The 27,290-nt window shown below is 44.9% G+C and overlaps 1 protein-coding gene across 1 annotated transcript in view; it reads right to left on the bottom strand.

Moving 5' to 3' along the window:
• CAPN12 (calpain 12) overlaps positions 1–27,290 on the bottom strand; it is a 224,692-nt gene that overhangs the window by 47,523 nt on the left and 149,879 nt on the right. Inside the window, exons 12-14 of the mRNA XM_069207523.1 lie at positions 24,057–24,259; positions 22,756–22,798; positions 1,220–1,282 (exon numbers count right to left, since the gene is read on the bottom strand). Of these exons, the coding sequence (XP_069063624.1) occupies positions 1,220–1,282; positions 22,756–22,798; positions 24,057–24,259 (309 nt within the window). The remainder of the gene's footprint in view (positions 1–1,219; positions 1,283–22,755; positions 22,799–24,056; positions 24,260–27,290) is intronic.

Below are 27,290 nucleotides of genomic sequence, written 5' to 3' on the forward strand. Positions count from 1 at the left end.
TTCTTTCCACAATACACCAAGTTACACATGAGATGATGGGAGTACTGGGTAGTGCTCTTCCTGACCTAGAGCAGTTTTGTAAGCATGCCATTGGATATTACTGAATAATAAGTTGTATGGAGTTGTTCTGAATCTCTTTTTCAGGAATATTTAAAAATACTTAATAACAATCTTAATTTGATACATATGTGATCTTGATTGTGTTTGCTGTTGAAAAGAAAATTTGATTGTCTGAGAAGTTTCACTGGCAAGTGAATATGGGAGAGGCCTGGGAAAGCGGGTTAACTGGTCAAACGCATGGATGACTGTGATTAACAAAGGCTCATCAACTAAAGGGTTCCTGGATAAAAGGCTTTGGTGGGGAAGGCACAGAAGAGCACTGTTTTCATATTTGTGACTTCGCACAGGTAAAGATCAAGTCAGACTTTGACCAGCGGGATAGGAAGATACTTAAACTTATTTTAGCAAACCAAAAGGATGATGGACAGAGTGCTGAACAATGCAAACACTCACCCCCAATCACAGAACAGGGTTTAATTCATCGTTCTTTTGCTCACCATGCCGCCCCAGTTTCAACCCAGCCATATGCAAATCAGTCTTGACCCTGTTCCTCATGGGAACAGTCAAGCCCGAACTGCCAGGCCAGGTCTTCCCTGGACCGGAAACAAGCATCCTGGGACCGGTTTTAGGGTATCATCCTTCATCAGCCAGGCTAGCTTGAATCCAGTGGCAAAGTAAGCACGGGACCCACGTCTGGGCATACCCTTCCCACTTAGGGCAACTTTAGCAAAACAGAAGGATGATCGTCGGAGTGCTGAACAATGTAAACACTCACCCCCAGTCATAGATATGGGTTTAATCCATTGTTTCTTTGCTCACCATTTACAGATATGCATTTGGTTTAGATTTAGTTATCCTGAAACAACTCTCCTTAAGCTGCACAGAAAATCATTTGGATGAATCGAATCAAAATACTTATGGGCAGTTTCAAATGATAAATGATGAATGATGCTAATTCTAATAAATAAAAGATTATTTAAATTACTTGCAGTATTTAACATTTTATATAAAAATTGTGAGAAAATATGGTTGGGGAGTACACATCATAAAATGTTTGACAACCATTGCTTTAGCTTGCTTAAGGACAGGAATCTCTAAAGTCTGTCTTCCACATAGGTGTTATCACTAGGCCTCAGCATGCACAAGATAGTCACCTTACCTGTGCAGCAAACTGCTTAAAGAGTTGCCAGGCTTCTTCATCAAACTGTCTGGTGGATGGTACCTTAGAGAAGGAGCCACAAACATTTACTTTAACTTTACCTGTGCAATTCCAAAAGGGAAGAATATACACAAACAATGTAAAATAAAGACACAACCTTAGAACTTGCAGCCATCCATGCAGATATATCACCTGATATGTAGTCCCCATACACATATGCCAAGAGATATATTATATTGTTTGTATGACACTATTTGCTGCTATGAGGCCATTTTCAAGCATTTGACAGGTGAGGGGAAAGGAGACAGCAATACTGTGGGAATATGAAAGGAGCTTTGTAAATGGGACAATCTTCCCAAAGTAAAGTAGTATTTAGGGACCAAACCAACTTTAGACACCTGGCTGGCAAGAGGGTGGCAGAACTAAAAAACGGGCCTTAGCAGATGTATGAAGAATGCTATAGGTAAAGTGTGAACTTAAGAGTCAAACAAGCCTGATCAGGTTAGCTAGAGCCAGGTACCCAAGTCCACAAACTAGCACAAAAAGGTAGACACACACAAACAATGAAAATTCAGGCATGTGTGGAGTCCCACACAATAACACAGATGTAGTTACCACACAAAAAATCACACATAGAGGGCCAGAAGGACAAACCAACAGAAAGTAGGGACAACACATTTCATGTTAAGTTACTTTTAGAACCTTTGTTGATTAAATCAATGTGAACAAAGGAAAGGTTGGTGTCAGTAGCTTATCGACCGATGTCTTGTTCTTGGAGGTATCACTCAGTCACTGCTATCTTTGTAGTGATTACCCTTCAGTAATAATGCAGTGTTTCTAACAACAGTCTCTGTGTGCCTACGTCATCCTTTGCTACTTTGCAGTAGTCATGCATATGCAGCACTCCAATTCAATACCTTCATTTCTAAGTAACTAATCTGAAAGACACCCTCCTCGGCGTTCCATACTGTTCCCTGCTGTCTTTAGCCTTTACCTGGACCTGCTTGGTGCTCTACTCCCAGATACATGCACCATTGTATTTGAAAGGTGTATCTGCTTTCAGACATCCAACACCTCAAACACTGTCTGCACATCATTCAGACCTGGGAGACCAACCCAGCTACAACCAAATTCCTGTTATTTGGAAAAAACAGCAAACAAGAATGTTAGAAATGGGGTCTTTGGTTGGCAGTCAGGTTACCCCCTGTCCAAGCAAGGACCCTCACTCTAGTCAGGGTAAAAGAGAATCACCCTCAGCTAACCCCCGCTCACCTCCTTGGTAGCTTGGCACGGACAGCAGGTTTAACTTCAGAGTGCTAGGTGTAAAGTATTTGTACCAACACACACAGTAATTCAATGAACACACTACAAAATGACACAACATAGGTTTAGAAAAATAGAAAATATTTATCTAAAAAAAACAAGACCAAAACAACAAAAATCCACAATACACAAATCAAGTTATCAATTAAAAACCGAAAAGAGTCTTCATGTAGTTTTAAACACAACGCTAACACTGTTAGCGTGAAAAATATACCTGGGTATGTCAAAAATAACCCCGTACGGGCGAGTGTGCATCAAAAAAGGCTTGTGATGCGTCGATATCACTCACGAGCGAGACCTTGCGTCGTTTCTCCTTCAGTCTAGTCAGCGTGCGTCGTTTCTTCTCTCCGCAGGAGAGCGATGCGTTGATTTGGTCCGCACTCTTGGGTCCGGGCAGGCCTTGCCTCATTTTTGCACGCCCAGTGATGGTTGCATCAGAAATTCAGCCGCACAATGATCCAAACACCACGCAGCGTGGGTTGTGATTTCACCGGTCTCTGTCAGCGATGCTGCGTGTCTTTTCTCCAGCCACGGGCATTGATCTTCCGATCGCGTTGCAAGCGAGCATCGATTTTCAGCCACGAAGCTGGTGGGTGTCAATTTTTCAGCCGCAGATCGGAGTCCCGCCGATCCTTTCCCCGCACAGCGGTCAGTGCGTGGATTTCTCGCTCTTGGGCTGCCAGATTCTCCTTTCAGGGTCCTAGGAACTGAATGGGCACCACTTGGCAGAGTAGCAGTCTCAGCAGAGGCTCCAGGTGCTGGCAGAGAGACGTCTTTGCTTTCCCTGAGACTTTAAACAACAGGAGGCAAGCTCTAAATCAAGCCCTTGGAGAGTTCTTCACAAGAAGGATGGCAACACAAAGTCCAGTCTTTTTCCTCTAGCACAGGCAGAAGCAGCAACTGCAGGATAGCTCCACAAAGCACAGGCAGGGCAGCTCTTCTTCCTCAGCTCTTCAGCTCTTCTCCAGGCAGAGGCTCCTCTTGGTTTCCAGAAGTGTTCTAAAGCCTGTGGTTTTGGGTGCCCTTCTTGTACCCATTTTGCCCTTTGAAGTAGGCTTACTTCAAAGTAAAGTCTCTCTTGTTTGCGAAATCCTGCCTTGCCCAGGCCAGGCCCCAGACATACACCAGGGGGTTGGAGACTGTATTGCATGAGGGCGGGCACAGCACATTCAGGTGTGAGTGACCATTCCTCCCCTCCCTCCTAGCACGGATGGCTCATCAGGAAATGCAGACGACACCCCAGCTCTCTTTGTGTCACTGTCTAGAGAGAGGTGCAAACAGCTCAACTGTCAAAGTAACCCAGACAGGGAGTCCACAAACAGGCAGAGTCACAGAAATGGTTTAAGCAAGAAAATTCCCACTTTCTAAAAGGGGCATTTTCAAACACACAATCTTAAAATCAACTTTACTAAAATATGTATTTTTAAATTGTGAGCTCTGAGACCCCAAACTCCACATGTCTATCCGCTCCCAAAGGGAATCTACACTTTAATCCTATTTAAAGGTAGCCCCCATGTTAACCTATGAGAGGGACAGACCTTGCAACAGTGAAAAACGAATTTAGCAGTATCTCACTGTCTGGACAAACAAAACACATTTCTATATGTCCTTCCTTAACCATACACTGCACCCTGCCCTTGGGGCTACCTAGGGCCTACCTTAGGGGTGCCTTACATGTAAGAAAAGGGAAGGTGTAGGCCTGGGAAGTGGGTTCACTTGCCAAGTCGAATTTACAGTTTAACACTGCACACACAGACACTGCAATGGCAGGTCCGAGCCATGTTTACAGAGCTACTAATATGGGTGGCACAACCAATGCTGCAGGCACACTAGTAGCATTTGATTTACAGGCTCTGTGCACCTCTAGTGCACTTTACCAGGGACTTACTAGTAAATCAAATTTGCCAATCATGGATAAACCAATCAACAATTCAATTTACACAGAGAGCATATGCACTTTAACACTGGTTAGCAGTGGTAAAGAGCTCAGAGTTCTAAAGCCAGCACAAACAGGTCAGAAAAAATAGGAGGAAGGAGGCAAAAGGTTTGGGGATGACCCTGCAAAAAGGGCAAATTCCAACAAAGAAACAGTACAAACCATGGTCAATTATCTGAATTTTGATACCTTCGAACCTCAACTTTCACCAAAAACCAAGTCACATGGATTCAATCTGGGCACCAAGCTCACCCTGAAGGAGCACATGGCAAAAACATGGAAAGAAGGACTATTACCACCTCTCTCCTCTCTCTTCCAGAAAGCGACTTTAGAACAGAGGTTCACGCCACCTTACTTTCACCTCTGTATGGGGTAACACACTGTTCCATGGTCTTCCAGATACCACACTTGCATCCCTTAAGGGCATCCTACAAATTGCACGACATCTCATCCAGTATGTGAAAAAGTCTGATCACCCCAATCCTGATGGAACTCCTTTGGCTCCACTTGTCACTCATGCCATCACAACCAGCACCGCTGTTTATCCTGCAGACAAGCTCATCACCTCGGGTGGTTCTTGGAACACCTACAGCCAAGAACCAGACTGAAGAGTAAAAAGTTTAAAAAAGAAAAATACAAGGCAGCAGGCATTTTCCAGTGTTGCACCCAGGGTCTGGAACAACAACCCTGCATCCATCACGATTGCCCCAGGACTGCTCCAATATAGGAAAAAGCTGAAGCTGCTCCTATTTAAAGGGCACTAGATCAAATGCACTAACCATCCATAAACCAGCTACCTCTCCTATCACATTTTGGATTTATACTTGTACTTGACTCTATAATGCTCTTCTGCCTAGATTTGCACTAAAGAAATACCACACACATACATAAACTCATACAATTATTTTACATTATTTGCTATCCTCACATGCTTAGTTTTCTTGCTAACAATTGCTTCTATACAACTAATCACAGAAATGCTAGGAGGAGCACAAAACATTGGCAGTGATTTGAAAATGTGGCTCTATCATTGGCCAAAAACTCTTTGATCTGACTCACACATCTATCACTCTATTGCAAGAAATGCCTTCTCCAAATTGTTCTCTGTACAAACTCACGTTGGGACCAGATCCAGACCCTGGATGGTGAACTGCTGGTCATCAGGGTGGTTGAAGACTTAGGGGGTCATTATAACACCGGCGGTCGGCATAATATGGAGGAAAGTACTGCCAACAGGCTGGCAGTACTTTCCTCCATATGAAGCCAAACCGCCAATGTACCACACCGACCGCCACAGCCGTAATGGCCGTTGGGCTGGAGACATTCATTATGACCACCTTAACACCATGGTTTTCGTGGCTTCCTTACCGCAACAAAAACCATGGCAGTAGGCACTATCAGTCACAGGGAATCCCTTCCCTGTCACTGATAGGGGTCTCCCTCACCCCCTCCACAGGCTGCCCCCACCCCCCTTTCCTCTCCAGATCCCCCCTTCATACATGCCCCTCCCTTCACACATGCACACTTGCATACTCACACCCATTCCCACATTCATCCATGCATGCATGCATGCATGCATCCATACACACACACATCCGCACACACTTACATACATACACGCAGGCACGCATTCACACTACTCAATATACATGCACTCACATACCTAAACATGCACACACGCAACACACACCCGCATACATGCACGCACTGACATACACACACACACACAACACCTCCATCCCCTGCCGGAGCACCCACTTATCTGTGTCCAGGGGGTCTTCTGGCAGGAGACGGGACAAGGTCTGCTGCCAGCAGCAGCGTCCGATAGCAGAACACCGCCAGGCAGTATTAATTCTCATATTACGGCTTATGGCGGTCTACTGGCGTGGCGCTGCTGCCACCTTACTGCCATCCGCCGGCATGGCTAGAGCTGGATTTCTGCCATCCTTCTGGCAGAAATCCGGCTGTGGTCATAATTTGGCGGGCAACTGTCTTTTGGTGGCAATGTTATAATGAGGGCCTTAATGTTTGTCACCCTGATGGACAGTAATCAGTCCTACTTAGAGACAACCGCTGGCCCAGAGGTAATCCCTCTATATTGAAAGGAATTTCTGTCACAGCGGTCCCCTTCAATGTGCAGAAAGTTTGGTGGAAGGCTGCATTTTGTTCTGATGGCCATCCACTAAACGTTTAACATTTTTTGTTTTCCAAAGGTAAACTACCAAAGTGGGAGTTTGCTATTGAAAAAACAAAAAACAACTTACAACCCCCACACCTTGGGAATTTTCTCCCAGTGTGTGGGGGTCCTTTTGTCCCTAATCACCAGGTTTTTCTTGGTAGTGATGGACTGAAAATTTCCCATCAGATCATCAACTCTAAATAGAAAGGTGATGTGATGGCTTTCCATTAATAGCTCTTACTCTGGTGGGCTACTGGATTCGCTTTCTGTCCATAGAGTCAACTAGGGCCCACCAGCGGAAAGCTGATGGTCCACCTCTCTCGAAGTGAGGTGGGCAGACTTTGAGTTGGAGGGCAGGGTATGTCATCATGTTTGCAACAGAGTACCTTGTCTGCCAACCTCCAAATCACCCCCATTTGCTTCTAACAGAAGGCACCAAAGAACACAACTTATAATAAATTAGCTTTTGAGAAATTATTACTCCGTTCGAGGGCCTTGATGTTTGTGTGTCTCTCTCTTCTTTCTCTTATACCCAGTTGCAAAGCAGGTCTACAAACCAGTCTCCAAGTCCCCTACCTTGGGTATGATGCCAGAATATCATAGCTAAAATTTTGCCTGACAGAAATATTGTGTGCTAAACAGAATTGTGTCAAAATATAATGCCATTAGTAAAAAAACATCAACAGCTATTGTGATAATATTTATGTAAACAATATTAAGGACAAATATTTCTGTCAGACATCATCTTTGCTAGTGATATTCTGATATCAATCAATCAATCAATCAATCATATTTATTTATACAGCGCGCTACTCACCCGTGAGGGTCTCAAGGTGCAGGGGGGGGGTCACTGCTGCTCGAAGAGCCAGGTCTTGAGCTGCCTCCGGAAGGTGAGGTGGTCCTGGGTGGTCCTGAGGTGGGCGGGGAGGGAATTCCACGTCTTGGCGGCCAGGTAGGAGAAGGATTTCCCACCTGCAGTGGTTCGGCAGGTGCGAGGGACGGCGGCGAGATCGAGGCTGGTGGATCGAAGTTGATGGGTGGGCGTGTAGAAGGTGAGGCGACGGTTGAGGTATTCGGGGCCCTTGATGTGGAGGGCTTTGTGTGCGTGGTTGAGGAGCCTGAAGGTGATCCTTTTGTTGACGGGTAGCCAGTGTAGGTGTCTCAGGTGGGCGGCGATGTGGCTGTGGCGGGGTACGTCGAGGATGAGGCGTGCAGAGGCGTTTTGGATTCGCTGAAGACGTTTCTGAAGTTTTGCGGTGATTCCTGCATATTGGGTGTTTCCGTAGTCCAGGCGGCTTGTGACGAGGGCGTGGGTCACAGTTTTTCTGGTGTCGGCGGGGATCCAGCGGAAGATCTTTCGGAGCATGCGGAGTGTGAGGAAGCAAGAGGACGAGACGGCGTTGACTTGCTTGGTCATGGTGAGAAGGGGGTCCAGAATGAATCCGAGTTTGCGTGCGTGGTCTGAGGGGGTCGGTGCGGTGCCCAGGGCCGTGGGCCACCAGGAATCATCCCAGGCGGACGGGGAGTTTCCGAGGATGAGGACTTCCGTCTTGTCTGATTTCAGCTTCAGGCAGCTGAGTTTCATCCATTCTGCGACGTCTTTCATTCCATCCTGCAGGTTGGTTTTGGCAGTGGCTGGGTGTTTGGTGAGGGAGAGTATCAGCTGGGTGTCGTCGGCGTAGGAGATGATGTTGATGTTGTGTTTGCGTGCGATGTCGGCGAGGGGGCTCATGTAGACATTGAAGAGAGTAGGGCTGAGCGAGGAGCCCTGTGGGACGCCGCAGATGATCTTGCTGGTATCCGAGCAGAAAGGCGGGAGGTAGACTCTTTGGGAGCGGTCAGAGAGAAAAGAGGCGATCCAGTCCAGGGCCTGTCCTTGGATACCGGTGGAGCGGAGGCAGGTTATTAGGGTGCGGTGGCAGACGGTGTCGAAGGCAGCTGAGAGGTCGAGGAGGATGAGGGCGGCTGTTTCTCCATTGTCCAGCAGGGTTCGGATGTCGTCGGTGACTGCGATGAGGGTGGTTGGCCCGAAATCCAGATTGGGAGGGGTCGAGCAGGTTGTTGTCTTCGAGGAAGTTTGTCAGTTGTTTGTTGACGGCCTTCTCGATGACTTTGGCCGGGAAGGGGAGGAGCGAGATGGGGCAGAAGTTCTTCAGGTCGCTGGGGTCCGCCGTGGTTTTCTTCAGGAGAGCATTGACTTCAGCGTGTTTCCAGCTCTCGGGGAAGGTGCCAGATGCAAACGAGCTGTTGATGATGGTCTGGAGATAGGGGGCGATGCTGGCGTCGGCTTTGTTGAAGATGTAATGTGGGCAAGGGTCCGAGGGGGCACCGGAGTGGATGGTGTTCATGGTAGTTTTGGTCTCTTCGGCGCTGATGGGTGTCCAGGCGTTGAGGGTGACGGCTGGGGCTGTGGGTTCTGTGGTGGTCGGCGGGATCTGTGGACCGAAGCTGTCGTGTAGGTCGGTGATCTTTCGATGGAAGAAGGTCGCGAGGGAGTTGCAGAGTTCTTGTGAGGGCATGATGGAGTTGGAGCTGGCGTTGGGATTGGAGAGCTCTTTGACGATGTTGAAGAGTTCTTTGCTGTTGTGGGTGTTCTTGTCCAGTCTCTCTTTGAAGGATGCTCTTTTGGTGGTGCGGATCAGCTGGTGGTGTTCGCGGGTGGCGATTTTGAGGGCTGACATGTTTTCTGCGGTGTGATCTTTGCACCAGGTTTTCTCGAGGGTACGGCAGTTTTTTGGGATTCTTTGAGGGCGTCTGTGAACCATTGAGGTTTCCTGGTGTTGGTCTGTCTTGGGAGGCGTCTGAGGGGGGCGAGGTTGTCAGCGCAGTTGGTGATCCACTGTGTGAGGCTGAGGGCTGCGTTGTTGGCGTCGGAGGTGATGGTAGGTTGGTTGTGGTTGAGAGTGGAGAGTAGCTGTTCTGTGGAGATTTTGTTCCAAGGTCTGCATGAGATAGGTTGTGTGCGAAGGTGGAGAGTCTTGCGTCTGAAGGTGAAGTGGATGGTCGGTCCAGTGTATTTCGGAGGAGTGGCTGAAGGATACGTGGTTGCTGGCGGAGAAGATGGGGTCGAGCGTGTGTCCAGCGATGTGGGGGGGGGTGTTCACCAGTTGCTTGAGGCCGATGTTGGCGAGGTTGTCGAGCAGGGTGGTGGTGTTGGTGTCGTTGTTCTGCTCCAGGTGGAAGTTCAGGTCTCCGAGGAGGATGTAGTCCGGCGAGGCTAGGGCGTGCAGGGAGATGAAGTCTGTGATGGATTCGATGAAAAGGGCGCGTGGTCCAGGGGGCCTGTAGACGAGAGTTCCGCTGAGGGTGGTCCTGGGGTCGGTGTGGATCTGGAAGTGCATGTGTTCGTCGGCGAGGGGGGTGTCTTCGGTGGAGGTAGTGACGTTGATGGAGCTCTTGTATATGATGGCGATTCCTCCTCCAACTTTGTTGGTGCGGTCTTTCCTGGCGATCTTGTAGCCATCGGGGATGGCTATGGTGATGTCGGGGGCCAATGAGGCGTTCATCCAGGTCTCAGTGATGAAGGCGACGTCCGGTGCGGTAGAGTCCAGGAGGTCCCATAGTTCAATGGCGTGCTTGTGGACGGAGCGTGCGTTGATGAGGATGCACTTGAGGTGGTTGTTGGCGCGTGGGCTGGTGGACGGGGTGCAGTCTTTTAAATTAAATGAGATAATTTGATATAATTTTATATTAATGATGCAGATATCATTAGGTCAAGCCAAAAAGGGTCCCGATTTGAGCCCAGATTGTTCTTTTCAGAACAGTCTTTAATCTCTTGGATATCAGCAACAAGGATAGAGAGAGTAAAAATAGTGCTGTTTTTGAAGAGGAAAGCATTGTCACTCCCTGATTGAAATTACTGCAAGCTCTGAGACAGGCCTCTTTTACAACTATGCTTCTCGGAAAATAGTCATATTTGAGTAGTGTGGGAACTATATAACAAATATGCTTTACAGTTTATAGTTCTAATGTGGGACAAGAGATTTCCATTGAAAAGAAAGACAAAAGATAAGAAACTGGTTACATCTCTGCTGAATGCCAGCAATTTCTTAACTCATGGGGGATGTTTAGGTGTAGCTAGGCTTAATTTAACATAGATTATTTTCCGGTTTCTTTGCATTACTGAGCCTATGCATCATTATTAGGTTGAGAGTGAGGTATGCTTTTCCAGTTACTGGCCAACGGTTTTTTGCTGAGAGTAAGAGCTCAAAGTTATTCTGGGTAATTGATCTTTTTAGATTTTTATTTAAATTGAAATGAGATGTTGCCCTCCTTTTACAGGGTATGTATGTGCCATGTTCTATTGTGTTGTAGCATATACTCTTTTGTTAAATAAAGAAAATGTATAATTTAAAAAAACAGAACTTTTTATTCCTATGAAAACCATTAATGGCTTCTCAATGGCTAAAGTAAGTATTTCGCAAACATGTTTTGCGGAAGCAATATGTAGGATAAAATAGTCGGACATTTAAAATAAACCACTTACAAAATATTTTCTACTTTGAGAGTAGCATGTCCTGGTAGAAAATCGTCTCAGTTCTTTACAGTTTGATGCAGTTTTGAGGAAGAATAAAATATTTTAGAACTAAGGAGTCAGAGTGCCAAATTCAGGATTTCTTGGTTATTTTCTTATATTTTACTTTATTTGATAGTGTAGATCTAACTTTAAGGTATTGTGGAGTGTTTTACTGAATATATTTTTACTGTCCCTATTATATACAGAAGAATTCAACCTGTGCTGCGATTCTTAACATGGGTACGGCAACTGTTCAGAAAATTAAATATTATTAGCAAATTTATCATGTATAGAGGTAAAAAGTCCAAACTGAAAATTTTAAATTAAGCTGGTACCCTTATCCTATCTGAGGGGGCAATGCTAATACAGAAAATGGAATCTAGTACAGATGATGATAAATGTGCATATTGTAACATTTTGTTTTTAGCTCAAGCTGGCTAAAATGTCCCAAGCCATTCCAGACAGTTTGAAAAGTTTAATGGGTCACCTTTTAACTGTATTGCACTCGGGCATTTAAAGAGGGGTTAGTTTTGCCTAGTTTGAGTTAGCACCAGTACTTGAGAGTGAGCGAAGGGCTAGTGTTTGCAGCACAACGCAAAACCTTACATCCTTAAATGGAATTCAAATATGGAGGAAATAATTATGCGTTCTTTGTAATGAAAATGTTTTTTTCACTATTCATGCAGATCCATGTTTATACCGCAGATGCAGCTCTAAAGCAGCGATTATTTGCGGAAATGTCTCAAAACTGGAGTTAGTACAAGTGGGTACTCCTAACTCGGAGGAATCCTAAACATTTCGCCTCTCTCTTTAAAGTCTGATGTTTTGAGTTATTTTTTTTATTTTATTTATTTATTTATTTAGAACACACAGCGGGTTACATGTTTGCAACATAAAAGAAGATAAACAAAAATAAAAAAAAGTCGTAAGTACATCAATGTTGTCATACAGGGGAAACATGCATTCTATTCTAAATCAATAGTCATAGTTTCTGCTTTTAAAGATCTCATATAAGATTACTTATTTAATTAACATATTCTCGAGGCCCCGAGAGCCATGCAGAAAGGGGTGCCCAAACTCTAGTGAGTCTTTTACCGGCCGCTGCTCCTTTTAGTTCATACAGGCTATTCTCCAAGTGATACATAGATAAAAGTCGTGAAAACCATTGATTAAATCGTGGGGGGTCTACATCACGCCACAGAGATGCTATGCAGCTGCGAAATACCGACATTGCTATGAACAGAAAATATCTGTCTCGACTATTACAGACTGCATGATCAAATCCCAGCAAAACCATTTGAGGTGTCAGATAGATAGTCTGTTTCAAGATTTTCTTCAATATATCGGATATCCCGGTAATCAGACTTTCCAGTTTTACACATTGAAAAAACATATGACAAAGATCTGCATTCGGGCAACCACATAGTGGACACATGATTCCCATCGTTTTACCCCAGCTCGCAATCTTAGCAGGTGTATAATATAAATTATACAATACCATAAAATGTTGAGCTTGCGGGCTCGCAGACAATAAAACAGTCCGTGCCATTTCCATAGATTCACAAACCTCTATCTCTTTAGCTCCAACCCGTCCTTCCCATTTTTTAACAAGTAAAACCCGGTCGTCCAATATAGCATTTAAAAGCAGCGGATACAGGTTTTTAATGCCGCAGCTAGTGGGGTGTCGTGAAACTTCCATTAGTTTAATCTTGTCTATGTGCCAACCTTGGGTCATACTAGTAAGTAGAAAAGCTCTAATCTGTAAAAATTTAAAAAAGTCTGTTTTTTCCAGCGCAAATTCCACACTCAGTTCCTCAAATGATTTGAAGTGGCTGCCAGAATGAAAAAGGTCCCCGACTTTATGAATACCCCGGTTACTCCACCTCAAACAATAGTGGTCTTTAAATATCACCGGAAACGTGGGTGTATTCCACAAGGGAGTGTAGTAGCAGATTCGTCCTATACCTATCTTGCGCTTAACCTGGGTCATTGCCTTAAATGCAACATAGATTACCTTAAATTTAACCTTTTTGTAGTAGCTGGGTTCCAGAATCCGCAGAAAGACTGCATCTGCTTCTTTGCCCAAAATCAGGGTATATATCGAAGGGAGAGCATCTTGCCCGGATCTATCTGTGACATAAAGTGTCTGTGCATACTGAAGCACTGCTGCCAGCTAATAAAGTTTAAAGTTGGGAAGTGCCCACCCCCCTTTCTCTCTAGGAAGAGTCATATAGTGAAAAGCCCGGCGCGGCTTTGTATAGGACCAAATAAAGCTATTAACCAATCCCTCTATTAGTTTGAACCAGTCTTGCCCAATCTCTAGGGGCATTGTTCTAAAGAGATAGAGTATTTTGTGTAGAAAGACCATTTTTATCACGTTGCAACGTCCCATAAGTGACAAATGTAGATTATTAATGCGAGCGAGATCTTTCCTAGTCTTTGTTAAAATCGGGCCCATGTTTATTTTCACAACTTTGTCAAGGTTTACTGTGAGTTTAACACCTAAATATTGTACCTGTGTGAGCACCCGCTCATCCTTAAAATCTATTGTGTCGTTCACCAACATTTGGCATTTACTTTTGTTCAGCAAGTAGCCAGATCTTTTCCCAAACTGCAGGGCTTCCTGCTCTATTTCCAATATAGCAGTCCTGGGGTCCGTGGTCACCACCACAATATCATCTGCATATGCTAAAATCTTAGTACACCCTCCTTTCAATGAGACTGGAATGATCCGATCATTCCTGATCATTCTCCTGATCAAGGGTTCAATATATAGCGCAAAAAGCAGTGGTGAACACGGGCACCCTTGTCGCGTACCTCTCTGGATACTGATTGAGGTCGACTTTAGCCCGGCAACTTGTATCGTAGCCGTTTGTTTGTTGTAAAGTTGTTGAATTGCTTTAACAAACCCGGGACCGATGTTGTTTTTACGCAAGACAGACCATAAAAAGGACCAGTGAACCCGATCGAAAGCTTTTTCCGCATCTAGCAAGATTACTGCCATGGGAAGCTTGGCTGTTGCACTAACATCAAGTAGCGTGATGACTCGTCTTATATGGTCTGCCGTGCTCTTCCCCGGGATGAAGCCATGCTGCCATGGAGATACTAAACCTGAGATTACCAAACTCAGGCGACTGGCAAGTATTTTAGCATAAATTTTGGCATCACTGTTAATTAGAGAAATTGGGCGATATGAACCAGGCTGCGTGGGTTCCTTATCCTTTTTCAAAAAGACTACTATCTTAGCCTCCCCCCAGGAGGCCGGTTGAGGAGCCCCTGCTTGTACTTCAATAAATAAATTAAGCAACGGTTTACATATCTCCACAAAAAAAACTTTTTAGAATTCCAATGGAATTAAATCCCCCCCTGCCGCCTTTCCGCTTGCCAAGGCGCGAGTTGCTATCTCCAATTCTTCCAATGTCATAGGTACTTCTAAAGCTGCCTTATCTTCCTCTCTTAACTGATCTGATATCTCATTGCCCATAGCATTGATCTCTTCCTCTTCTTGGGGCTGTTCTTCCTGGGTATATAATTTTTGATAGAATCGTCTAAAAACTTCCATAATCTCTGGACCGTTGTGTACCATCCGCCCCTCTTCATTCACTAAACTTTTAATGTTCCCAAATACCTGCTTTTGTCTTATTCTTAAGGCCAGCTGTTGGCCCACTTTCCCGCTATACTCATAGCATTTTTGGCGATATACAAAAAATTTTGCAGCAGCCTTATCCATAAAAATCTTAGTGGCTTCTGCCTTAATGATATTCCCCTCACACAGAATGTCTGCGATCTCTACTCCGCTGCGGATCGCTTCCCCTAGTCGCTGCTCTGCTTTAACCAGCTTTGTCTGAACTAATTTTAACTGATCCATGTGTATTTTCTCCTTTCTTAACCCATAGCTCAGGGTTTCTCCTCTGACAGCAGCTTTGAATGTATCCCAAACTGTCTGGCAAGAAGCGGAGTCCTGATTTATCTTAAAGAATTCCGGGATCCATTCCTTTATTTTTTGGATATACCCTGGATCGGCTAATAGTGCCCTATCAAATGTCCAAGATCTAGGCTGTGGGCCCTTTCTCCCAATCTCTAAAGCCAAAACCAATGGGTTGTGGTCTGATATGATTCTAGGAAGTCTGTTGATCCTTATTTGGTTTTGTAGAAAGGCTGTCACAAAAAAGTAGTCTAACCTGACTAATTTCTTATGCGGGGCAGAGAAAAAGGTGAACCCTGAGTCCTGCGGGCAACACAGCTGCCAGACGTCGATCAAGCCATGATTAATGGCCAATGATTGAAGTGCCCTAAAAACTTTATTCTTTCTACCCAGGTAGAGTGTTTGTTCCTGAATGGGTTCTTTATTATCTAAATGTATATTGAAATCTCCACACATTATGATAGGTGTTGCCCAGGTCGCAAGTTCTAAGTTAAGCCAATCCAGTATCTCTGGATCATCTGTGTTGGATCCATAAATAGAACATAGAGTGAACCTTAGCCCCTTAGCCGAACATTCCAACAGAACCAGCCTGCCGAGTTTATCAGCGAATTGTCTATGTATAAGCAAAGTACTGAGCCGAGTTAATATCGCGACCCCTCTAGTGGTTGTGTGTTATCGTGTAAAAACCGCTAGCTTCCAGCCATAAAACTCCATTAGTTGCTTTTGTGTAACTGGGATATGTGTTTCCTGCATACAAATAATATTGACATTCCATGACTTGAAAACCTCTCCTACAAGCTGCCGTTTTTTGTTATTATTGAGCCCACAAACATTCACTGTGGCAATACGTATTTCACTTAACTGTCCTATTTTCATGGATGTTGGTCTTTCTGGCTCCCCTGTATGCCCCATTCAAATTTGCTGCTTTCACACCCTGTCCCTTTTTCCACTGATGAGAGCTATCCCCACTCCCCCTGCTGTGTGTCCCATTATCCTTTTTGTCCCTGTGACCCCCCCACCCTCCTTTAACCCACCCCCAACCCTTACCCCTACAAATGGAATCGCCAGGCTCCTGAGCCTGTAAGATGGTATTTGCCAGTCCCGCTCCCATTAGCCCACCCATACGTTAAAAAAACCTTCACACATCTATTACCAATCCTTAACCGCGGCCCCTCTTCTTCACCCTCCCGATCGAAACCATTGACCAATAAACAATTCAAAGAGAAAAAGAAAAGAAAAGGCCAAGAAGAGATACATGAAAAAAAAAAAAAAAAAAAAATATGGGAGAGTAGAGAGCGGAGTGCGGGGGGAGTTTACCTACCCCCAATCAGTATCACATACTTTTACATACATTTATATATAAACGGCTATTTACAGCAAACCCTCCCCCCCTTCTCCCGTACCCCCTGCCCTTGACCAGTTTTCAGTTGCTGTACATATTCTCCTGCTTTAACTTCTGAGAGAAAAAATCTTATAGTTGTTTTATAGACAACTTTTAGACGTGCAGGGCTTAACAAGTAGGCTTCTGCCCCCAACTCTTGGAATTGAGCAATCATCTGCCTGAGTCGCCACCGTCTCTCTACAGTGGCATGTGCAAAGTCTGGCCTACTAAAGAATGATACACCCTCCACCATCACCTTTGAATTGGGGCGAGCTTTTTCAAACACAGCCTGTCTCAGTAAAAAATTACCAAAATACACTATAATAGCCCGTGGATAGCTCTGGTCTCTACCGGCAGAGGTCAAGGCTTGTTTTTTCCTCATTAGTGGAAAACGGTGTGCTCTCTCAATCTCCTTTTCCCAATCCCACCCAATCAGGTCTGGGAATGCTTTCTTAAAAAGTAAAGCTATGTAGGCCCTAGTATCCTGCCCCTCAAGGTCCTCTGCTATACCCAAAATCCTCAAGTTATTCCGCCGCTGGCGGTTTTCCGCACCTTCCAGTTTCCATTGAATATCCGAGATCTGCTGTCCTTGTGTCGTCGTCTGTGCTGTTGCTGCTTTCACTTCGATTTCCAGCTCCTCAGTTCAAGTCTCCATGGTGGCGATGCGTGCACCAATGTCCTGGCAAGATTTGCCCACTTTTTTAATGGATAATTGTAACTGTCTGTTTGCTGCTTTCATTTTCCTGCTCTCCCTCTGTGCCTGTTCATGATTCTGGACCATTGTCCTGTAGATAAGATCCAACGAGGGAGGCTCTGCAGGGCCACCCATGGAAGGGGGCACTAGAGTACTGCAGGCCGAATCACTTTTCGAAAAAGCCTGTCGGGTGGCCGTATAGTCCCACTGCATTTCACCATCCTCCTCTTGAGGCTTAAGCGGGTCTCTCCTAAGCTTGGCCCCTGAACTACTCCTAAAATCAGTTTGCTCGACTGATTTTCTTCTACATGTTGAGTAATTGGATACCCAGATACTTGCTGCAGAGCTACTCTCAATATCTGAGTCTGTTAAAGGGATTTCTTCGTCTAAGTCTGAGTCTCTAGACTGATCGGAGAGAGAGAAAACGTTTTCTGCTGTATCTAATGGCCCCTGATCAATGTTTGCTGGTTTCGCCTCTTTCCCCCTCTGGACTGGAGCTGGGGGGGTAGTCTCATATGTCGTTGAGGACTTGGCCATACCCTCAGCTTGTTGCGAGTTTAACTTGCAGCTTAACGTACAAGGTTGTTTTTCACATTTCTCTGAATTAGATTCCTGAGGCCCCTGATTTGAATCTTTGAGTTCCTGCTCAGATAATTTCTCACACCCCATGGGGGGGGGGCCACCACCTCCCCGCTCTTCCCTGGACTTGTACTATCAGTCTCTCGACTGGGTGGCTCCCTCCCCCCTGCATTGCATATAGGAGTGAGTACTTCAAGAGATGTAGATGCAACAGGTACCTGCTCATCATTGACTCCTGGCACGTTAGATTGCAAATCACATACATCCTTTTCCGTGGACATTTGCTTAAGCTGCATCACACTAGTAAACATTGTTGGAACAGAGTACCTGGTGTCTTTTTCCATGTTGGTTGTTTTATGCAGGCCCCCTTTCACTTGAGGATTGCTGTGCTCCTTCAATCCGGGGACCGGTAGCTTTTTGTCCTTTCTGGTTCCTCCTGGATCTTGGTTCTGCCGCGCCCGTAAGGAGCGAGGGGTCCTGCTTAACTTCAGCGCCATCAGGGCATCCCACACACCCCACAAGCCAGCCAATGTTGCCAAGAAACGTTGGGGGTTGCGCTCGGTCGAGAGGAACAGGAGCGCGGGTCTAGGGCGAGCGCCGCGCTCGCATTTCTTGCGGGGCCCTTCGGTGCTTGCCGACGTGGCCCCGATCCTAGCAGGGGCCGCCAGAAAGCCGTGAAGCGCCTGCAGCGGTCCGTGCTGCAGGCACACAGCGTCCGCGGCATCCGCGGCTTTCGCGGGGGAATGGGAGCCGCGTGTGATCTGGAGGTGGGCTAGAGCGGTAGTGGCGATCAGCCGGGAAATCCGGCCGCCATCTTGGATTCTCCGTGTCCTCAATACCAATTCTGTAGATGTTTTGAGTTCTTCAGTGCATCCCAGTGCTCAATTTGTGCTTGTTGTTTCCGCTGTGGGGCACCAACACTTGTTTTTGAGGGCCGGCACTTCTTTTTCTGCCTCAGGCATTTACCGCGAGCAAAAGACACATATGGGACAGATGGAAAAAGAAGAGAAAATGAAAAAGCTTCGCAAGCTGAGAAAGCAGAAAGATGCAAGAGTGAGCTGAAAGGGCAGGGAGTGGCTGTAATTGAAGAGGCCCGAGATGGCTTCAGGATTACGCTGCCCCAGTATTCTGTGTTTGCACATTTAATTGCAGCAGCTGTATGTTTAAGAGGCACCGCCACGTTTTTATTTACAAATTAAACACAGGTGCATCCTCCTAAGGGTGACCAGACTTTTAAAGCCAAAAACCGTGTTATTTCACAAATATAGAAGAAAGCCTACGATTTTACTTAAACTGAGGGCACAGAATGACAGCGCTCTTCAGCATAGAATTCCCTATAAGGCACTAAGAATAAAAATAATCATGACCTGTTATTAAGTTGTTCTAATAATAAATCAATAAAGATGTTTATTAAAACATAAGGCAGTTTTCAGTCAACGCTTTAAAAAACAAAACTCGACGTGAGCTAAATTTCTCAGAATCTGCCAGGACAATGGTGAAAACCCCGGACGGTCCCGGCAAATCCTCGTGAATCACATACGAAAGAAATATGAAATATACAGTACTGATCTGCATAGCTATTTATGAGTGAGCGCTTCCAGGGACCCAAAATTGTGAGAAATTGGCAATCCCCAAACTGAAGGCAAATTAAAAAAAGTAATTATGGTGCGCAGAATAAGAATAGTGTATATTACTTGGCTTGTTTTCCTGCTATGTGCAACACTGGATGGGTGAACAAAAAAATGTCTATTCTGGGGGTAGAAAGGATAGTAAATACACAATGTTTTCTTCTGCGCAAGAGAAAATTATTAATTGTTGTGAAAAGGATAGGGTGAATGTGTGCGTTTTCCTTTTAAAAAATATATATATTTTCTCTAGTGCAGTATTCCTTTTGTATTAACATGTGTTAAAATACCTAAGGGACAGATGTACGACCCAGAGTTTTGCGACTTTCAATTTGCGACTCATTTGTGAGTCGCAAAACTATATGTACAACAGTCTACTTCACACTGTTTGCGATTCCCAATTGTGTTGCAAATTACCGATCTCATTAATATTCATGAGGTAGGTCGCAATTTGCGGCCCCACTGGGAATGGCTACAGTCACAGGGATAGTGGGCTGCTGGTGACAGCAGACCACCATGTTTGTGACTGCTTTTAAATAAAACAGTTTTTTTTTAATGCAGCCCGTTTTCCTTAAAGGAAAATAGGACGCATTTCAAAAACAAAAATGAAAAGTTTTCATTTCGTTTTTTCAGAACTGCCTGCTCTGAAAAAATATTTTCACTACCATTCAAAAGGAGAAGGGGTCCCATGGTGACCCTTTCCCGTTTGCGAATGGCTTAGCACCAATTTGAAATTGGTGCGAACTGCGATTGTTTTGTGACTGCATTCACGGTCACAAAACAATCCGACATCGCACTGAGACTCACAATTAGAAAGGGAACGCCCCTTCCTAATTGCAACTCGCAAACCTTTTTTGCAATTCGGTAAAAAGATTACTGAATTGCAAAATAGGGTCTGTACATACTAAAATGCTTTTTTCTTGTTGCAAACAGCCCAATTCTGCAAATCGGGCTTTTTGCGACAAGAAAAAAGCTACGTACATGTGGTCCTAAAAGACCACAGAATAAGCCACGCAATTTGCTACAGAACATGCAGCTAGCTAGTGGCTTTGTGTAGTTCACAAAAGTTACACTAGTCAGAGTAAAAGATTCTCCTGCTGCTCACCTTTAAACTCATTATGTCTCTCACAAACACCGTGTGAGCAGAGCTTTGATTTTGTGGCTAAACTACTGGAATTTGCTGCTGGAGTGGTGATAACTTGTTTAAAGTTTTAGACCCAGAGCTAAATAATTGCTTGTTTTAAATCGTCGAATATGTTGTTTTAGTTTAAGAGCTTATTAACTGTTTGTGTGTGTAAATGAGTTTTTGTAAAGCTTTTTGTATTAACTGTACAATTAAGCTATTATTATTGCTATGCTTTGATGAACAAAATGCATTTTGCCCAAATGATTTAATCAAATCTACATACAGCATAATTAGTGGCTCTGTGCCTAGCTGACATACTTGCGCTCTAAAAGGTGTCCTCTGCTAGAGTGGGGTTTGCATCACACAATGCAGTTGATGGCCTTCTGACAGTACCCTATTAAACAAGTTGTATGCAGGGCGGCTCCTTCTCCATGGCGAAGGACCGTTGCCCCACTTGCTGAGCCAGAAGCACAAAAATAAAACAATAGTTTTCTTTCGTTTATTTTTCTGCTTCTGGTCAGCAGTGCATGGAGGGGCAGGGTTGGGCCACGGGGAGGCGGGAGGAGGGGAGAGTGCACTAAGTGCAAATGTGTGTTTGACCAGCCGTCAAAGTCTCGCTTGTGGTAGCAATGTAATCCAAAAGCTGACTGAGGCCTTGAAACCAAGCTCAACATACCTCAAAAGAAACAAACTATCCCCTAAAACCATCAACGGGAACACAAGCATCCAGCCTGTGTAGCTCTACAGTCTACGTTCCAGCTCATTTACCACAAGCCGTATTACGAGTTCCATAGGATATAATGGACTCGTAATACGGCTGGTGGTATATCCGTCACATTACCGTCACTTTTGGGACGGATTACCACTTCCTCCAAAGTTGGAATAACCCCCTCTATGTTTTACTCACAGTGTAATAGTGGGGTTTATAATATTTACCACAATAGTAACTCAGCACCATGGCCTCAGATGCCATTAGGGAACACTGGGCTGGTGCACAGGCACAGTGTCAAACTCCTACGGTGCCATAACAGTTAACCAGTAACAGGGGCGGCTCCTCTGCAGTGGCAGAGGGGCGTCGACCCCCCGGCTGAGCTGGCAGATGAACAATAAAACGAAATGTTGCTATCGTTTTATTTTTCATCTGCTAGCTCAACCAGCAAGTGCACGGAGGGGTGGGGCAGGGCCACGGGGAGGTGTTAGGAGAAGGAGGGGACAGTGCACTAAGTGCGCACTAAGGTTTCCCCAACCCGGCTGTATACACAGCCGGCTGGAGAAACAGCACAGACCAATCCTGACGCTGCTTACATGCTATGTATAGCATGTAAGCATTGCCAGGATTGCTGGTAAGCTTGTGCTGGTGTCCCAGCGAATGCTGTGACACCACAAGTGTGGAGAGGTGGCAGGAGATGTCGGTGGGAGATAGGCGGCAGAGGTAAGTGTTTTCTTTTTTTTATTTTAACATTTTCTTTCCCCTGACATCCCCCCTCCCTTGACATATGTCGCGCCGACACTGACCAGTAACATAGCAAGGATGATGTGGGCTCTGGTGCAAGCAAGGAAAATGGCCCCCTGGACTGTTGTTAGGGTAGTATATAGAGCAATTATCAGGGGCCAACGAGTTCCCTCAGGGCTCTTGGCCCCAGTGCCACTGCACCTGCTGCACCAAAGGTAGCTACTCCCCTGGCCTTAATCAATTTCTTGTGATGTTTGCTGAACATTGTACAGGGGTTGTTGTTAGTAGGGACAGTGTGAATAATCCAGGGTAGGTACGAAGCCAACACAAAACACTTGCTTTATGCACAAAAAAACCCAGTTCCAATTAAGAGAATAAAAGTATACCTTACATACCTTGTCCAAGATGTAAACTTCTATAAATTATCATTTTAGCCTATTTTGGCATTTTCTATGCATGTAAATCTGTAGAAAACATGGAAATGCTATAAGAAATAAAAGCTGGGAGAACCCTCTTAACCCCATCTGACTCTGCACTGAAGATCCGGCGCTGAATACTTACTTTTAGATAATAACACTGATAGGCCATTGTCATTGCATGGTACTGAAATTAATCTGCTAAAAAAGAGCATTCTCCTAATGTAAAAAGTCTCTTCGTAGTCTAACTATCTCTGTCAATATAGAGGTAATTGTAGTTGTAAGGGCAACTCCCACGAAGGTCTACTTTAGTTTGAACTAAGCTCTTGGAAAGGGAATTTTTACTTGTCATGTGCTCCACGATCACCCAACGAACAGTTTACCTGGAATGCTGTATCATCTGCACTGATTTCTTCATTTAATTCCCTGGAAGAGAAGAAACATTTATGTCACATCGGTATGCACTGATATTTCTTTTAGATAGCACCACCTTATACCCTGAAATTGTTTTCTTATTTCCCCAATGTGAGCCTTTTGGTCCTCAAAAAGTGCTAGAAAAAGGCTATAGAAATTCTGCATCCTGCCATTTTGCATCACAAACTTTAATATTCCCTCCATCAATGGTGTATTGCAGGAATTTGCAGTAGTCACAGACCAGTAGGGGTGACCTTCTTTGAGAGCCACCCCTAAGGTTCTCGTGACACTGGCAGATACTACGTACAAGGTCATTTGTTGAGGATGAACCCACCTGCCCTCAGTCTCAACACTGGATGGCACTGTTGAATGGGTGACTACTTTTCCAGGGCCACAATCCACTTCATGCTCTGGCTGCTAGATTGTATCGTTGCTTCAGTGTCTAGCTACCACTCCAAGACCTTGATCACTTCCATAGTCTTACTTACCAATGGGTGAGCTCTAGCACCAGTTTCTGCTGCCTCTGGGACCATTGCCAAGTGCCTGACGTTCCACTGCTATGCTAAAGTCTGACTCTTCAACCCTCTCTAGAAACTGCTCTTCATCCGTAAAATGCCATAGGATTGTTATTGTCCTTATACTGTCACTTTAATTGAGAACACCAAGGTAGTGTCACAGGAATTACTGTCCCTGTTGGGAATTACAAGGTTCGTTGATTTACAGTGGATGTGATACTTCTGCCCCAGAGATTTCACATCTTAAACATCCATGGAAAAATCAGGAAGTACCAGGGGGAACTGGGTACAGTATTTCTGATTCCTTCGGTAATTTCTCATTTCTAAGTAAACCCCAGAGTTCCACTCCCGTGGAGATACTGGTGACCTTATATTGGGAACTTGGTGGCGGGGCACAGACAGACGCAATCAGGAGAAATCTGGAGCACTCCTAATGAGGCTCCAACACTGTGTGACAGTGACCACATGAACCTCTTTTTTAATTTGTTGCCAAGGTTAGCATTACATTAATTTTACTTACAATTTGGGGGAAATCTGTGACTTTGAAACCAGAGATCTTACACCAGGTAAAGGGAGACTCAGGCTTGCTGCAAGACCAGTTAATATTTTTGTTTTACCTACAGACATGCCAATTTTAAAAGATAACTTATTCAAACGCATTTGATACACAGGCTTCTTTTTCAGTAAAAAGATGCATTTAAATGCCTGTTTTGAGGGGTTCCTTGTGTTCTCCCGTTTTACCCAGCTTGGCTTACCTGATACGCTGCTGCTTCTCTGTGAAGATCCTGAGGGTAAACTTTGCCTCAGTCATGGCTTCGAAGGTGCTGGGGACGATCAGGTAACAACCAGGCTTCAATGTGCAGCGAATGGTGACATCCCTCAAGTTGACATACTGAGACATGGCAACTGGTAGCAGGGAAGAGGTTATCCTCTTTCTGTCTGTGATGTCCTTGAGAGTCTAGTAATGCAAAAGAGGGACATAATCGAATACAGAGCAATGCTTAGTCTGGTGTCGCTGGTCTGGCACTATGTATAACACAGAGGCATGCAGTATATATGACTCAGTGCTTTGTATCATACACTAGTATCTACAGTGACCCCTAAAGTAGTACACTGTATAAGACAGTGGCATTTCCTTAACCCAACACAGGATTTAATGTAGTCATGCAATAACTCTGATCTACTCTACTACAGTGTAAAATGCAGAGAACTGCAATTTAATTGAAGAGGTGCAGTGTATAAAGCAGAAACTCGTAATACCTGTGAACCAGAAATGTAGATGGCAGTTCTCAGGACTTCTCCCCTAAACTATGGTACTGTTTGCAGGGAGTGTGCATGAAGGGTAGAGCCCACTTTTCTTAAGACTTTGTGCCGGTGCTAGAGTGACACAAAGAGGTGCATGCTATTTACTATTTAACACAAAAGGTGTTTTGTGCTGGAAGGGTGACCTTTTCAGTGTAAAGACAGTTTTGTGCCACTTGCCATCACTGTGTCATGGGGGCATTACTGGGGCGTTACTAGAGTGGATCAATGCAGAGACCCTTGGTGTTGACACAAAGCGCAATCAACTAAGTTTTGGGATGGTGGGATGGTAATGTTCTGTGCACAGTACACAGGCGTGTGTGCTCATGCGCGGATTGACCCAACTTCTGCTATCCTGACTTTTTGCTGGCCCTGCTAACATGCTACTCTGTCAAGTTAATTGTGCCTTAGGCCTCTCCATGATAGTTCTAATGTCTGAAACCTGTTCTGTGACCTGGAGGGGCACCCCACCAGTATTCTCAAAACTGGCATGGAACTACTGTCCATGACCTGTGTAAATCACAGAAAGTGGTGGGGGCAGCGCACCGAGTTGTGGGAATTATTAGTCCAGACCAGAAAGGAGTGCGATCTACTAGCTCACCCTGTGCAAAGTTCCACTTTAGGGTGACCGATAGACTCTTGCATTGACATTGTATGTGTTTGTTGGATGCATGTATGTAGGAAGAATGTGTTGCACATGCATGGTAACAATATTTTGTGTATGATGAGAGCCTGAGTGCTGGGACCAGTGGGATCCATTTCGGATGGCACGTCGTTTAGCATGCCCCAAGATGGAGGTTGGATACAGCTTCTTTAGTCAGTGGAAGCACATTGACTGCATTCCTCTGGTTGAAAGTTGTAGACCCTAATGCTAAAGTGAGGGAGGATGGGGACAGGGCTAACATTCGGTATTCATTAAAGTCCCTTCAGCAAGGGCTGCTGATTAGTTCTTCCAGAGCATTGCACTTGATGGATAGTAGGTGTGAGGAAAGAGTCATCAGTTTTCTGTTTTAAAAGGTGAGAAAGTTTCTAGGTAGGACTTGATCTTATGTCTTTTCCTCTTTTCTTCTTTAGAAAGCCTGATGACATCTAAGTGCACAGATTGTGTTAGTGCTCTTGTACTCATGCGTGAAGCGAGCCTCATCACTGCCTGCTGTGGAAGGCATCACCTTTCACAAAGGTTTTACCTGCACTAAGGCTAGAAAATGACAATGGGAAAGGAATCACCCCATACTGGCTCCACAACCTTAGACAGTGAATTTCTATCCTCTGTCTGGAAAATGATTGAACATCACCTGAATTCTGCAAAAACTTGCTGGGCAAACTGAGGGTCTGCCTAATACCTAGAAGTCTGCCTGCTGAGAGAGGCAAGGAATCTACCTTGGCTACAGGAAGGGAAGGTGTCAAGGAGAAAAAGCCCCGCTGTGTTCCTGTTGAAAAGAGCACCCAGAAGCAAGTGACTGCCATCAGAAGAGAAGATGAACCAACCCATGCTTTAAGAGCCCTCCTCGTTTCCCTGTGCAGTTCCAATAGCAAATGCTGTAAAGAAATCAAGCCAGAAAGCAACGTCATTCCCTCCAGCAAGCCAGCAACTTGTTTGAAGAATGTGTCCTGCGCTGTCTGATTGGTGTTCACAGTGAAGGAACTTTCACTGTTACTGAAGCAGAAGCCTTGTTCTCAGCCCAGAGAGCGGCACTGCCGAAGATGAGCACTCCCTTGAAACCGGCGTAGAAGCTGTAACTGTCAAAGGTAAGTGCTTGGAAAGCAGGTCTTCTGTGCTGCTAAAGACCCTTTCCCTTCCTCCCCCCACCGCAGTTCAAGTCCAAAGCAAGGCCTCCACAACAGTCTAGCATCACTGGAGCCAACACTCAAGGTGCAGATCCGAGGAGGACACGCACAAAGTGCATCTTTTGTGGCAGGTAAAACTCGACCTAAACATGAAAGGCTCAAAATCTGAACTGATTATGCAGAGGTAATTCTGTCATAAGAACATGAACTGCTGGCAATGTCGTAGCTTTTGGCAAAAACTGTTTGACCTGATTTACAAATGTTCCCATTGGCTAATCATTAGAGAACTGAACCTATACCTGTTCTATACCTATGCCTGTACGTATGTATGCCACCTTAGACATTGGGAGATCTTCCTAGAATGGGGAGAAGACACAGCAGTAGGAATAATGCTTGATTATGAATCATAGACTAGATTTCAGCACTGTAATTGAGTACCCATTGAAATGTGTAGTTGTAGTGTCTGCCATTTATGTTTTCTTTATAGCATAGATATTATTGCATTTATGTGATGTTTCACATATTGTGTTTACTGTTATTTTAATTTCATTAGAATGCTCTTCAGTGTTCTGCAGCCCTGTAGAATTCCTATGTATGTTGCTAGGTGTGCACTTGACTCCGAGGCCCAGATTTATACTTGCTTTGCACTGAATTTGCTTAAATTTTTTGCGCAAATTTGGCGCAAACCTAACTCCATATTTATACTTGGGCGCTAGACCCATCTAGCGCAAACGTTTTGGAGTTAAAGTCATTTTTTGCTTGCTGGAAACTAACTTATGTCAATGAGATGCAAGGTAGGTATTCCCAAGCAAAAAATGACAATATGGCCTTAGCGCCATATTTAACCCCCATGCTAAAATCAAGCACGGGGGAAGGGGCCTTAAATAATGGTGCTAAGC

This window comes from Pleurodeles waltl, chromosome 9, assembly GCF_031143425.1.
Source record: "Pleurodeles waltl isolate 20211129_DDA chromosome 9, aPleWal1.hap1.20221129, whole genome shotgun sequence".
Taxonomy (NCBI): domain Eukaryota; kingdom Metazoa; phylum Chordata; class Amphibia; order Caudata; family Salamandridae; genus Pleurodeles; species Pleurodeles waltl.